This window comes from Morone saxatilis, unplaced genomic scaffold (genome assembly GCF_004916995.1).
Source record: "Morone saxatilis isolate NCDOM2014 unplaced genomic scaffold, NCSU_SB_2.0 Contig3, whole genome shotgun sequence".
Taxonomy (NCBI): Eukaryota; Metazoa; Chordata; class Actinopteri; family Moronidae; genus Morone; species Morone saxatilis.
In genome coordinates this window covers 10,779,915-10,794,774 of record NW_023339873.1, presented here as the reverse complement: position 1 = coordinate 10,794,774, position 14,860 = coordinate 10,779,915, and the positions used below count along the sequence as shown (strand labels likewise).

Below are 14,860 nucleotides of genomic sequence, written 5' to 3'. Positions count from 1 at the left end.
TATATATATATATATATATATTAGCCTATAAATGAATTACAATAAGTTTCCAGGTGAAATGTAGAACAAAAAGTAGAACTGCAAGATTTTTAGCGTTACTCAGCTGGAATTTTTATTATTTTTGTATCAAAATGAGATGATGAAATCTGAGGCTGTACTGTACAGTAGTTGCCCTCATACCAGGACACTTGTGAACTTGCCTTAATCCTGTTCAGTGGACAGAATGGTCTCCTTTACAGCATCTAACAACTGTGTACATACTGTATATCGGCTGTATTGTTACTGTATGTATACACTACTGTTAAAGCATATGTTCTTCCTGTCAGAAATAACACACATATGCCCAGTTTCTTGGAAAAGGATCGAGTCTGTTCTTAAACTGGGGATATTTTTTAGTGGAGATCTTAATTTAGCATTTGTATTTTTAATTTAAAGACAATGAGGCTTAATTCCTGGCTGAAAATATGGCACACACACACACAGCCAGATACAAACTGATACAAACTCTTACTTGCTACTGTTGGCGCTAGTTGCACAAACCAAAACATAAAGTGCTGGATCTTCTACGAGATTAATTGGAAAATTCTCCAGGCAAGCTGGCAGGTTCATAGCAAAGTGTACTGACAAGGTAGTAAAAACCAACTGATAAAGGACAAAAATGTACAGTCAGTGTGTTGTTTTTCAACCAGCATGCTTAATTAGGCTATTTTAAAAAAAAACACTGTGAAAATAGACAAAGCGTGTATATATACATACATAGAAAGTGGCAAAGACATGCTGTCCTGTTGGTGAATAAAGCAAATTAAAATAAGACCCTGTCTTATGTTAAATAAAGAGTTGCAGAAAAGTGTGTCCTGCTGCCCCACAATCATGCTACCATCTGCTACTGCTACTAGTATAGATGGGGACAAAACGACAATGCTCCAACATCTGTGGGCCCTTTGGCATGATAGATCTTGAGGGATTTCTTCCTGCCTGCATGGCTCTATAGATCTGAGAGGAATGGCGACAGGGATAAGCCAAATAATGGGAACTCAGCTTTGCCCTCGAGTTAGTCATGAATAGATTTTTCTGGAAGGCCATGCTTCTACCTCTCCCATTCCTGCAGATCTGGGAACTGGCTTAAGGCTGTTTTTTTTTTTAAGATTTCAAAACTGCTTCTCCTCTTTTTGACCTTGTCGTGTTCATGAAGGTGAAACCGCTCCACGCAGAGCGTAGATACTTATACATTGTACCAAATGAGAATATTGGTACAATGTACAAGTATCTAAAGGGTTGAACGTGTTTGGAATTAAATTTAGCCCATGTACAGAGGGATTGAGAGAATGTATGGTATTTTTTGTTGTGGATATAATGTGTAAAAAGAGATATAGATACTACATACAAAATGGTTATTACACTATGACTATTTTTTATCCTGTTTCAGTTGATGTTATATTTATCAAATGTTTTGACCCTGAATGAAGAGGCTGAAGCGGTTCTGTCCTGTCCTACCTCCAGCCCTGTTTCAGGAACAACAGGCCAGCTGTCTAAATGTCAACATGTTTGTCTGTCTGATGCATGGTTATATATTTTTGCTGTATGTTTATTTACTTAATAAAGATGGGTGTTGGGAAGTACATCGCGCTTGTTTTGCATTACTTATTTCAAGAACCTCAAACTGTTAAAGTCCCAGGAATGTCACAGCTTCCTCAACTGACTGTAGCCACTCCTGAATTCATTATTCAGCTCTGTGACCTTGCTTAAGCTTTATTTATCTCGTCCTAAATTCCTGGCATGCTTTTTTGTCGTCCTGTCAAAATTTCGAAGAGTGCAAAGGTTAGTGTTAGCCATGGAGCAGAGGTTAGCTGGGGAACACTGGAGTTGAGAGTTTTGTTTACATTTTGTTGTTTGTTTGTTTGTTTTGAGCCTGTCTTTTGCCATTGCTCAACTGTTTTTGTTCCTTTTAGGACAAGTTTCAAGAGTTGTATTGATTTAAAAGGCTCCTTTTAAAATCCAGTGACAGAGAGATTTTTCTAAAATTGCCATACTCAGAGGTGCAAGGAGAGTTTTCAGATCCTAGAAATATCTTTAATGATTTTGGCATTTATTTTCCCCAAAGATTCCTCTAAACTGTCTTAAACACTCAATGTGACACTGTTTGAACACTGAACAGATACCTACAGTATCACCATAATGGTTAATGAGAGGACTTGTGTGGTAAAAATGAACTGTTGCTTACCTGTTGAACACCAGAGAGGCAACACCATCTATAAAGATGTGTCAGTCCTGAAAAGGCCCTCTAACGCTCACCCAGGTTTCTGCCAACTTAAACTTTATTCTTTGGTCTTTTTCACCCTTTTGAGTCCATATTGTTTCATCCTCTCTAATTTGTATTGGCGTGATAGATAGAAAAGAAAGTAAAAACGACAGACTACAGCAAACAGCCATAGTTCTTGTCATTTAGCACATGGGCTGGAAAAAAAAAAGAATTAACCATTAGAATTTCCCTCAGTGGCAAACAGCGAAGCGTATTTTAGGGATTTTTTATACTACATACTGAATAAAGATCACAAGCATCGGCGTGCACTTCACCATTCTGTTGTTGACTGGCAGGATTTTGGAAGAACCTGGCAATGTTTTGACAGATGTCTGCGTATTTTTTTAGTTCTCTGGTTGTCTCTCTGTGATGCTCTAAGCCGTCAGTGTGAAAGGAAATGTCATATCAGAGCCAGTGAGAACAAAAAAGGCATACAGGGAAAGTGATGTGTATTCAGAATGTGGAATGAAAAAACACCACTGATTAGAAAATGCCCAAAGAGATTTATTTTCTTTTTGTTTTGTCAAAAATGTCAAGAACATGATGATGAAGTCCCTAGCTGTTTTTGGAGTGGAAAGCTGACTATAAAAGCATTAAGGTTGTGTGTGGGGCTAGACTGCCTTCTCATAGCCTACTACTTTAGATAAAACTCGTTATAGTTCACAATATTTCACTCTTTGAACTGTAAAGAAACTTTCTTTGATCTCATTCGCTGATTTCAAGATGTTAAAACAATGTTAGAGGGCCAAATATGAATAACATACTTACTGTAAGGTTTATACAATAGTCCCTGTTCTCGTGCCAGTGTCAGTTCATATCAGTAGGAATGAAGATGTGGGTGGTTTTCAAAACAATACAAAAGCATCGCAAGATACACAGTGTAAAAAAACCCTGTTTTTCACAGCCGTCAATAGACAGTAGATTAGCTGCCTTCCAGAATTTATTGCCAAGTGCTTATCATCTTATCCCAAGAGATTATGGGAGATAAAGTCTTGAAGATGAATGTGAACATGAGTTTTTAGTTTAATATAGTCCTCTCTTGGCCAAACTGCTACATATTATAAATTTGAAGTCTATATTTGCTTGTTCATTCCCAGTCCCTAGTGCCAGACCTTGATCTCCCCAGCCCAGTCGCAGGTGGCTGCAGTAGCAGGCAGGACGGGATGCTGAGACACACACAGGCAGGGCTGGCTGTGGGCGTGGAGGGTGTGCAGCAAACGAGCATTGTGGCAATCGTAGAAGTGAGCTGAGCCCGTGGAGCTTCCCGAGGCCAGAATAGTTCCATCTAGAGAAAACTCGCACTGCACCGCGTATCCCTCCACCTAGAACGAGGATATGTGTGTTAGTCGCGATGCATTAACCTTCCACCAAGAGCCATGTTAACATTAGCATAATAAAATGTCAGCATAACTGGATTGCGATCCAGTTGATTACAGACTTGAGCGAGCTAAATGTTAGAAAAGCATGATCAGAAAGTTGCTGATTCAATCTGTGAGGGGGAAGTGAAAGAGCAGTGCTTGCCTCTGCCTTATTATTACCAACAGGGTACCCTTGAGATAAGGCACTTAAACCTCCCACTGCTCCAGGTGAGTGTTTGTGAGTGAGTATGTGACTTTGGATCGGGCTGTTCCTGGAAAAAGGGATTCATGTTTTCATGTTTGGCTACTTTGGATTAGGGTTGGACAATATGGTAATATTTATTTCTATTTTAGACAATAGAAATGTGTGAACTGTTTCTACAGAGGGGCCCATCCCGTCTTTAACATCTCTTCACCAGATTAACAGACTTTTTATTTTAATAAACTGTTTCTCAATTGAATTACCAGGAAATATACTAAATCACGAACAGATATATATTGATAGGGAAATAGAAAACTACATAATTCAGGTAAAACTGATGAATTAAACCGACAGCAGTCTGTATAGAAATGAATACAATCTCCTTACTGTATTTAAAAATGTGACAGTATTGCAATAAAAGTGGCACCACATTCCCGTTGCTGGCTGTGATTAAAGGATAGCTTTGGATCTTTTAAAGTCTATATTACTGCAATACCCACAGGTCCGTGTGCAGTGTGTACTGAATATGTGTAAAAGGGTAAATTTGATGAATTAAAAATATATACATTTTGGAAGATAACCACTTGAGTTGTCTAACTCAGTATTCAGAGGCTAATTATTTGCTTAAGCTGAAGTCGAGAAAGTATTTTGGCACAGAAAAAGGACTGTGGATTTGTCTCTTATTGCTTACATTACATTAGAAACTAATTTGAAAGAGAAGGAACCAATATGGACAGGAGGAATTTCTACAGTACAACTACAACTACACCAATAACTTTCAATGTACATATGCACACGTGAGTACTGTATAAAGTTATACTAAAAGATCTGAACACATCCTTTGTTTGTATGCATTTTTGATCACAATAGCCAGTTGCTATCAAAAGATGACTGATGATGACTGTTGCTTTCAGGCTGCAATAAAGTATTGATAGTAAAGGTTGTGCGATACACTGCTTGCTAACACATGTACTCTGTTAGAAGTGTTTGCTTCAAAGTTTTATTTATAATAAAGAAAACATGAAAAGGGTTAAGAAATGAAATGTCTTTGTGTTTTCTGGAATGTTTGGTTTTGTTGTTGTTGTGTTTTGCACCTCAGGGCCACAAACGATAAAAAACAAAAAACAAAACAGGACCGTAAGATATCATTTTGTTTTCTGTCCATTTTAGGATTCTGGAATCAACAAACCAGACCCCACAGTATCGGTTCAATATGATTGCAGTGATATTTGACAGTTATATTCTGCTCTGTCTGTGTCCCTCAGTGGAAATATCGTACTGTATTTGATGCGTTTGTTTTGGGGGAGGGGTCTACAGGGGAAACACTGCAGGCTACAGATCCACTGTACATGCCATCTATGTGTTGTGTAGGTCACAATGAGTATTTCGTCTGCATGTATAGGTTTATTCCAGTGCCTTTGCAGAGTTTTGTGTGAATGTGGGATGCTGCTGAACTTGTGAGTGTACATTCTGAATTGATCTGCGCAACCCCCCAACCACCCTTGAGGCCACAGTTGTTACTGACCTTGTGTCCTTCGTATCGCCGCCTCTTGTTCATCCTATAGGGCTGCTGGGAGGAGAACACTGCCATGTAGTTCCCATTGGTCTGGGCAACAAAGGACTCTTCCAGTGGGTGGAGAGCCAGGCTGGGGCACGTGTACCGCTCCTGGTGGCCAAATGAATGGAGGGAAAAATCCGGAGGGGAAATTAATTTATTATTTGACCTTTTTTACTAACCATGAAGTCAGCTGCATGTCAACTAGACCATTAATTTGAGAAAGCCTGATGTGCAGTGGGTGGACAGAGTCGCTTCATCATATAATGCAGTCAATCTGGTACGGTCATATCGGATTTTAACAGAAATGTAAGCTTGTCCATCTGTTCCAGTATGAAGAGCAGTATGAATACTTTACAAGACTCCTGAGACTTCAACTTGCAGAAACACTGATTTAGGGATGAGAATTTATTCAATACAAAAAAAATACAAAGGTTATTAAAATCTCATTTTTAAAATAGGTGGCACTCAGTAAAGCGCACACTTCCACCAGCACCATGTAACTGTCAAAATATGCCAGTTCCACAGACCTCATTACCAACTTGTTTCACATCAGGGGGTTCACACATTTCCAGGAATGTAACCTTACATGGTAAATGTGATTTGCCTGTTAAACTCAAACTGCTTTTAAGCCTTTTAGCTGATAATTTCAACATCATGTGCCAATCAGAACTGCATTTATTCAGGGTTATTTTTTTCTCACACAGATGTCCTTACATGGTAGATCTGGTTGGAGACCTTGGCTGTGGTCTGGTAGTCCCAGGCGACCAGAGTGCGGTCGGCAGAGTCTCTGCTTACGCAGTCAGTGCTTGTTATAAAGTCCACACCACCTCTCAGAAACAAGATGTCCAAAGTCTGCTGGATCCCTGCTTTGTACATGTTCACCACCTGCAAACACACGCAAAAGTACCATCAAACCCTTTAAATTCATGTAGTGAGATGTGTAACTGACTAAACAGGTATCTAAACCACAATTGGTACATTTAATTCAGTTATAATTTCTTTTGGAGCCATCCATGACGCTTTTATAACACATTATGTTTCTAGTTTGAATACACAAAGTTCATGGCACTTAGCTCAGCAGAGCATTCAACAGGAAGGAGGGAAACATCTGGAACTCTGCCCTTAAGGCGGGATGACGACATGAAAACATGTCAGTGTGTCAGTAGTCCCGGCCTATAAAGACATATTGTCACTCACTTGCCCTGCTGGGCTAGATGACCCAGCACTGTTATTAGAACATACACATAGTAATCTGCTGTATTAGGGTAAAGCTGTGTCCTACAACGACATATATATTTATTGATATTTGAGTAAATAAAAACATACAAATGACAGGAACAGGAACAACAGGAACAATTTCAGGAACAATTACTACAGTTGACGTTAATGGCCTTGTAGATGTGGTTGTTTGTTGTCCCTGGTGGCTCACCTAGTGTGTGCCAGTGGTCTGGGTTCAATTCCAACCTGCAGCTCTTGCTATTTGTCAACCCCCCCNNCTCTACTTTTAATCTCGAGCCACTACAATCTAATAAAGGCAATAAAAGCCCAAAAATAATCTTAAAAAAAAAAAACTTTACATCCTCTTGAACACTGGCCTGGTTACAGACATCAGGAATGCTGCTCAGCACTTAATTTTCCATTAATTCAGTCTCATTATCAGGAGAAAAAAATGTGGGTTGAGATAAGATGATTTCAGATTTTAATCTTTGCCGACGGTATACCACTTTGCAAGCACTTAGCATCAATTAGTCAACTTACTGATTGGTCAATTGACATACAATCAGCAACTATTTTTTTATAATCAAGTCATCGTTTTCATAATTTTTTTAAGGAAAATAAGACAAACATTCTCTGGTTCCAGCTTCTCAAATGTGAGAATTTTAGGCTAAACACCAGTAAACCAATGAGAGAGGGTATCTATCGAATGGTCACAGTCAATTGTGAACTAGACAAGCGTTGAGTGAATGCCTTTCTCATTCTAAGAGAACATTTTCACAGTGCAATTGATCGGATTAGGTTTACTTTCAGAGCTACTCAGCAAACATCTAGCAGCTATACTCTACAGGGGAGAATTTAGAATTTAACCCCTAAACACAAGTTTAACTGCTCTCCTTCTACTTTGTAATTCAAACCAAACTTTTAACTCTTATTTGAGTTTTAATATAACATGGTAGAACAATCTCATGCATCCAGTTCAACTTAATGAGTCTGTTTGGAAAGACTTCAGGCTAATGGGTTAATGTGGGGTAATTTCAACCCAGAGCAACAATCACAGCCAAGGGCTATGACTGACAGGCAGCTGGGATGCTACAGCATTAGCAATCTATTTGCTGAAGACAGGTCTACGCTTACTCTGCAACTCACATTGACACCTACTGGCAGAAGCAATCTCTGCTGTATTAAATCTAAAACCCTGCAGGGAAACGAGTCAGTTTGCTGCAGGGAAAGAATTACATATAAGCACTCATATTCTGAGCAAGTGAATAGGATTATCATATAAAACAGTCCATTAAGCTTAATAGCAATATTAGGTTGCAGCTTCGCAGGAACGATTTACGAGTCCCGAATGAAATTAAAATTTGCTTTGAACAATTAGTGAGATAATCTGCAGTGTTACTCCAATGCATGCAGCAATATTATCCTTTTAGTGAAATATAGCATGGGCCATTGTGCCCGGCCAGTATTGAGTACCTTGTTTGCACCAGTGTGTAACTGTGGGTGTGTGGGAGGGAGCTCTGGATGAGGAGCATGTGTTCAAAGCCTACCTGCCTTAGATTTATTAAAGGTCAAATAACAGTCGGTGAACCAGAGTCAATAAAAATGATAAATCTACTCTAAGGAGGTTAATAAGTTTGACCTTGCAGCTGCGAGAGTCCCAGGCCTTGACCACTGAACTGTAACCTCCACACAGGAATACATCTGGGTTGCTGGGATGCAGGACCACACACATCACCTTGAACTGGTTGTTCAATTTCACCACCTGCTGCCCTACAGACAAGAAGAGAAAGGGAGAGAGAAGAACAATATTAACACATTTTTAAATAACCTCCAACAATAAATAACAACAATGACTCAATTAAACATAAAAATAACGTTTAGCAAGGTAATGGCAGAGGACCACTTATATTTACAACTCACCAACCACGTCCTTTAAATCACTTATATCTCCAGTACATTCTCTCCAGAGGTAAGGTAGTGGACAATAAAAGATATTTCTTTCATTATCTTCTGGATCCATGAAACAATACTTTGTCTATTAAGTGATGATTTATTTTCTGAGTATGATGCCTCCTCGGTTCTGAGGAACTAATTTCTGACCCCTCGCTGGTTTCTGTTCTCTGTGGGCCTTAACATTTCCAAAGCTGGCAAAGCAATCACCTTATTGCTGTTAAATCTCAACTCAGGAAGTATCACTCCTTCTGCTGCACACACACATCTGTCTGCACACAAAAAAACTCAGCATGAATGAGTGTATAAGTGTTGTTAAGCTCCTTTGATGTACTGTATGAATTTTGCAGAGCCAAACTAAGAGCAAGTGCATTTTATGTGTTTTTTCTATACATTCAAAAAAGACTATTAAACAAACTGTTTGTATGTGTATGCAGTATGTGCTACATTAAAAGTTTGATTAGATACTTTGTCTATCTCAGCTGTCAAGACTAAACTAAACACAACATACATTTTAACAACATTTCCCCTGAGATGCAAATTCTGCTTAAATTTCTCTTTGGTTTATTAATTGAGCTCGCTGCGAGGATCCAATCCTCCTTGTGAGGCGGCCATTAGATTCCTGCGCAGTAAAGTGTGTGTAATTAAATTGTGCCGTCGCCTTTGCTTATAAACAGTGATTCAAAAACAAGCCCACTGATAAAAGATACAGTAAATCTTGCTGTAAGTTGCTGCCAAAGATAGTGTTCCCAACACGGGGCCTTCTGAAATTCATGAAGGAATGATGTTAGAGTAAAAGGATGAGAGGCTTCCTGTGATCACCTCAGGTCAAAAGCAGGGTTGTTTACAGGGTACATCCATCAGTTTTTTATCACACGTCTTTCTGTCACAAAAGAAAAGCTTATAATAATCTCACACAAAACCATGTAAAGTTTCTTGTGATGAAATGAAACTTTTATCACTGGATGCCTCAGAACAATCCAACAACTGAACTGTCAGTCTCTAACTCATTTTAATGATGGTGGGTGACGGGACTGACTCTGAGATACTTACAGACAGCAGCACATCTAACATATCAGTCTCTATAAAGGGCTACTTGATTTAAACATGAGACAAAAACTAACAAAGACATAGTGATGAGAGTATGAAAAAAAGAAAGAATATAAAACACTGTTTTGGCCAGAGGCAGCTTTATCTAAATCAATTAAAAAATGTCATACTTAAAAACAAAACAAAAACACCAAGGGGCTTAAATATAATTAAGGCTGACAGGGTGCAACCAAAAATTAGTTTCTTGGGAAAATGATGAAGAAGGAGGACACGAGGAACTGAGCCAAACTATGAGCCAGCAGCTCTGTCAAAGGCTATGCAAAGTAGAACACCTCAGGGTTTAACGGCTCCTTATTAATTCAGCAAACAAACAACAAAGACCCCATCCAACATAGTCTTAGGCAGTTAGCCCACAACAAAAATGCACTTCATTACACACTTGTTCCAGGATATTCCCGCTGATTCTTTTTAGAAGGGGGAATGAGTCACAGCTAATAAACTGCAGCAAAAATGGACCTTCTTTCACTTAATGGAGGGCTAGCATGCTCCCAAATTCGATTGCATTGATCCAAAGTTTTAACAGGCAATTTCGTCGGGCTCACGCTTCCTGTTTAATTGGCTTACCCGCAGTGATACGGAGGAGATCTGTCATCGAGATTTAAAACTCATGTTTGGCAAGCGATGAGAAATCAACATTCTCCTCATAATAAATAGAGCCTCGTCATGTTTTAATTAAGGAAGATTAATTAGCCTGCTTGAGAGGGGAGATAAGGGAAGGCCGCAGCGATCTGTCGCTCCCTCACGATACTTTACTTTGTAGTCCTGAAAGAACTGTGATCGTGCTGTGGAGCTGACACACAGTGGATGACTATAGCTCAGAGGACATTAGGGATGATTGGGATGGTGGGGGTGAGCCCCTTAGAGTAGAGGGAAGCTGAGATGATATTCTGCCTCATTACCAGATCCACCAAAGCAGGGTGCTGTCACTGCAACATCAGCAAAGGTTATAAGCACATTACTTGGATTTGACAGCCATATCCCAAAAAATATTTTAGAAATAGGCATAATGAGCCACATTTGTAACTAGTTTGATGTTTTAAAAGATATTTCCCATCGCGAAAGTGGCTTAGCCCTGATAAATGAGAAGGTGAGGAATCTTAAAATAACTGAATCTAAATTCATTCAATCTTCATTTAGTATTAAGTATTTCATATGCTTCCTTCAAAACTGTACAGCGAGATTCAAGACTTACTGTGTCGCTATATAGCTTCTGATCCTGACACCAAAGATAATAAGGATTTACAACAAGTTAGAAAGCAAGTGTGAAAAACAACTGAAATCTAGCTTGACAAAAAGCCCAAACTTAGGTCACATGATAACAACTCAACTGTCTCTATGACAACTAAGCAACTCCATCTGCTGAGGATGGCCCCCGAGATGTGGAGGAGATGTGGAGGAAACACAAAGTAAGAAGACCTTGTGTTATTTCTTTTTAGTCAGGCTGCTGTTTGCAAGGACGAGAATGAACCTTTAAAACTCAACTGAAATCTAAGTCCAAAACAAACAAGGTGAGGAAGCGTCAAGCCTTCGGTATCTGAAAAGAGTCACATATTGCCACTGCAGCACGCATGCACAAGCACTAACCTCCTATGCAAAGGAAAATTGAGCTACATTTAGGAGGTGTTTATGCATTGTAACAGCAAATTTCCCTTGATAGTCAAGGCTTGAATCTGTTTCTGATCTTATAAATAAATGATCTGATAAACCAGCGTAAAAGGAGAGTACAAAGTCTGCATACTTGGATTTTGGTAAAAGCACAAGTGGGCAACAGTTATCTCTCTCGTTTCCCATCAAGGGTTGTTGATGACACAAGTGTTGCAAACTGCACTTAACATACTGCAGACATTCACTCAGGTATAAAGCATATTTCATTGAGGGGAGAGGGAGATGGGGCCCTCAAAAAATATTAAGTTGTAGGCAGCTCCACAACACCAAATGCTCAGACTTCTGTGGACACATTCCCCTACATGCTGGATGCTTTTAAATTATATGTAATTGTATGTAATACAGGAGTCTGTTTTTTCTGTCACATAACATGTAAAACCTGTGAATCTGGCAGGTTCCCGCTATAAAATGAAGCTTTCGAAGTAGGTCAAAATGTAGATAGCTTCTCTGTGTGTGTGCACTGTTGCATGCTTTGTCTCCTGGTGTGCAGTGCTTCAGGCTCCTGTGTTTATACAGGCACATTGTACTGGTTACCTCTCTAAACGTGTGAAGGAGGTGTTAACTGGAGGTAAAAAATTAAAAATATGGAAGAAAATATATTAATTGTACACAATTCATTTAGCCAGTATTTTTTTTTAAATAAATAAACAAACAAATATCCCTCCAAATAATTATTTGAAACCTTATAGAAAATTAGTATAGAATTCAAACATCTGGATCATTCAAACTAGGTTATGATCATATAAAGTGGCAGATGTAGGTTTTGAAAACAAAATTCCTAAAAGACTGAGATTGAGCACTTTTTCCACATGGATTACATGGTTGGCTCAGATATATACTGAGGTGTTACGATTTAAAAAAAAACTGTGGCATGACCCTGAGTCAGTGACTCATTATTTTGCCCTTGCACTACTGGCACAAACTCTAAATTGCCCAGAGGTGTGACTGTGAATGGTGTGAATGGTTGTCAGTCTCAATGTGTCAGCCCTGTGATTGACTGGCGACCTGTCCAAGGGGTACCCCACCTCTCGCACAGTGTCAGCTAGGATCGGCTCCAGCCCCTCTACAACCCTCTAAAGGATAAACAAGTATACAGTAGCTAATGAACGAACGGATGGACTACTAGCACATATAGCTCATTCATTAAAAAATAATGCAATAATGTGAACTCCGTCTTAGAATTGAACTGCTGTTGAAGCTTTTAGCTACATTCATCAAATATGATTCTGCACAGCCAGAGTGAGGTGGAAGGGCAACGCACAAGCCCACTCCAGTACTGGCACAGACAGCAAGGACGATTCTCCTTCCTGCCAGTGCCTGAAGGGATCTGGACAGAGAACTCAAGTTTTGCATACACATGCACAAACAGACATGTCAACCTGTGGCAGCTTGTGGGTAGGTGGGCATATTTTCCTCCGCCAGCCTCCGCCAATCAGCTTTTCCAAGGACAGGCGTGAAAGCTCTGGACAACAGCTGCCACTTCACACTAATGCCCTCCAGATGAAATTCATTTATTCCACTCCCCAGCTCCTGCTCTCTCTGTTTCTCTGTCTCTGAATTTATTCTGCCTCTTTTGATTTCTTTCCCTTGTGTTCTTCCTCTCCTGCCCCTTTATCTTTCTGCAGTATGCCTCTTAACCTGTTCTCCCTCCCTATATCCTCCTCTCCCTCCACTATTGCTATTCAGCTGTGATAGCCTGTCTGTGCCCACTGGGAGTGGATATAAGATTGTACAAATTAAATTGGACACAGGAACAACTGCAAAGATTGCCAAGGAAAATGGGCACACACACCATTCTGAATGCATAGGCTCCTGTATAATTCCATTTCTCTGTAAACATACCAACTGGTGCGGCATTTGGTTAGGTTATGCTGTGGTGAAATACGGGGTCAGGCATCCCTACAAGACACTCTGCTAATCATTAAAGGGCCTGCACACATCTCCAAAGAGAGCTCGGTTGAACAGCTGCCTCCGTTGTTAAGAGTTGAGAGGCTCTGCATTACGAGTGTTATTAAGAGTGTAAAGATCACATTTATCCTGATTACAGTCTGACGTGGAAAACACTCTCAGTATACCATCACTCGTGGTAGTGTTAACACTAATGCTGCATGAACGTTGGGAGCTTAGTTTGTTTTTTTAAATATCACTGTCAAATATATATATATATATATATATATATATCACACCTTGATGTAGCCCTGTTATGAGTCATATCTGTCAGAAATATAAACTATGAGGCAAATTATGTTTGCAGCTTGGCCTCTATGTGCTTTTCACAGCTTGAACACTGTATGATTGGTTTTAAAGTTTCAGTGCGGAGGTCTTAGCCGCAACGCATTCAAGTGCACTACAATTGTTCAGGAACTGGGGTGGAATTCCCAACTCCCATATTAATATGCAACTAAATTAAATTTTCTTCATTTCGTGCTGCCATGTGAATGCATGCTTATTGCTTATCGCGTCTGCGGACTACTCAACCTCAGAAACATTATGGGTTGTTCAATTTTCATACAAATAAATAATAGTGGTAAGAAAGTAAATAAGAATGATAAAATATTATTCAGAAACAGAGTGTTGCAGGATTGATGTGTGAGGGATCTTTGGATGTCTGACATTAATTTAAAGCTGTTAGTTTGACCCCACTGGGACATCATACGGAGCAGAGCAAGCCACCGGTGGCTACCAAAGTATTAGACCAAAATAAATGTTTGTCTATGGTTGTGGTTTGTGACGTTCCAGTGTAAGGTCATGGTGGCTGCTCCTGTGGTGATGTATCCATTATTGATCCCCTTCCTGGAGCTGCCTGTGTGTTTAATGGGTTGACCAAGCTATTATCCGTAGGCTTTATTGGCAGTATTGACAGACATGCTGAGAGGGGAAGTGCAAACGGCAGCAAGTCATCACAGCGATGTGTTGACCCAAGAGATGTAGTTGCCACAGGGGATTCAAAACAATGGCTATTGTATGTTGTCTTTGGGGTCTTTTCCTACATATATTAACACTACAACATATTCCATCAACTATTGGTGAATGGACAGAAGGGACAAATATAAGGAATCTTCTGATTTTAGGCAGAAATCAGATGTTTTCTACGAATTCTTACTAACATTTTTAATTTCAGCTGTGTAGACAATCATGAATTGTTTCATATGAATGAAATAAGTGAACTGCTGAACAAGCATATCTCCTTGTTTTGCATTGTCTGTATGAGTTGTTCTCATCTTTTCTGCCTTGCTTGTTAAATCCAAGCTCGGGCCAGAAAGCAAAGAGTTTCCGAAGCAAACCAAACTATTGATGCCTTGTAAATGTCACCTTGAAAAAAGTTTGTATGATCATACAAATGGGTTAAGAAATACAATGAGCCAGCGGATTTAGTTCAGAGCAAATTTTGCTGTAGGTAGACAAAGAATGTCAAAAAGTAATAATGTTTGTATTTTTTTAAGCATGTACTCTTTATGTCTGTGTATGTGAGATACAGGGGAGAGAGGGAGAGAGAGAGA

General features: G+C 39.5%; 1 protein-coding gene across 4 annotated transcripts in view; it reads right to left on the bottom strand.

The window, feature by feature from the left end:
- Positions 1-1,129: 1,129 nt before the first annotated feature.
- Positions 1,130-14,860, bottom strand: part of wdr25 (WD repeat domain 25) — a 19,955-nt gene continuing 6,224 nt past the window's right edge. For all 4 annotated transcript variants that reach the window (XM_035674031.1, XM_035674034.1, XM_035674033.1 and 1 more), the window contains 4 exons: positions 8,275-8,405; positions 6,132-6,302; positions 5,385-5,525; positions 1,130-3,621 (listed from right to left, as the gene is read on the bottom strand). In XM_035674031.1, the coding sequence (XP_035529924.1) occupies positions 3,400-3,621; positions 5,385-5,525; positions 6,132-6,302; positions 8,275-8,405 (665 nt within the window). In that variant the 3' untranslated portion in view covers positions 1,130-3,399. The remainder of the gene's footprint in view (positions 3,622-5,384; positions 5,526-6,131; positions 6,303-8,274; positions 8,406-14,860) is intronic.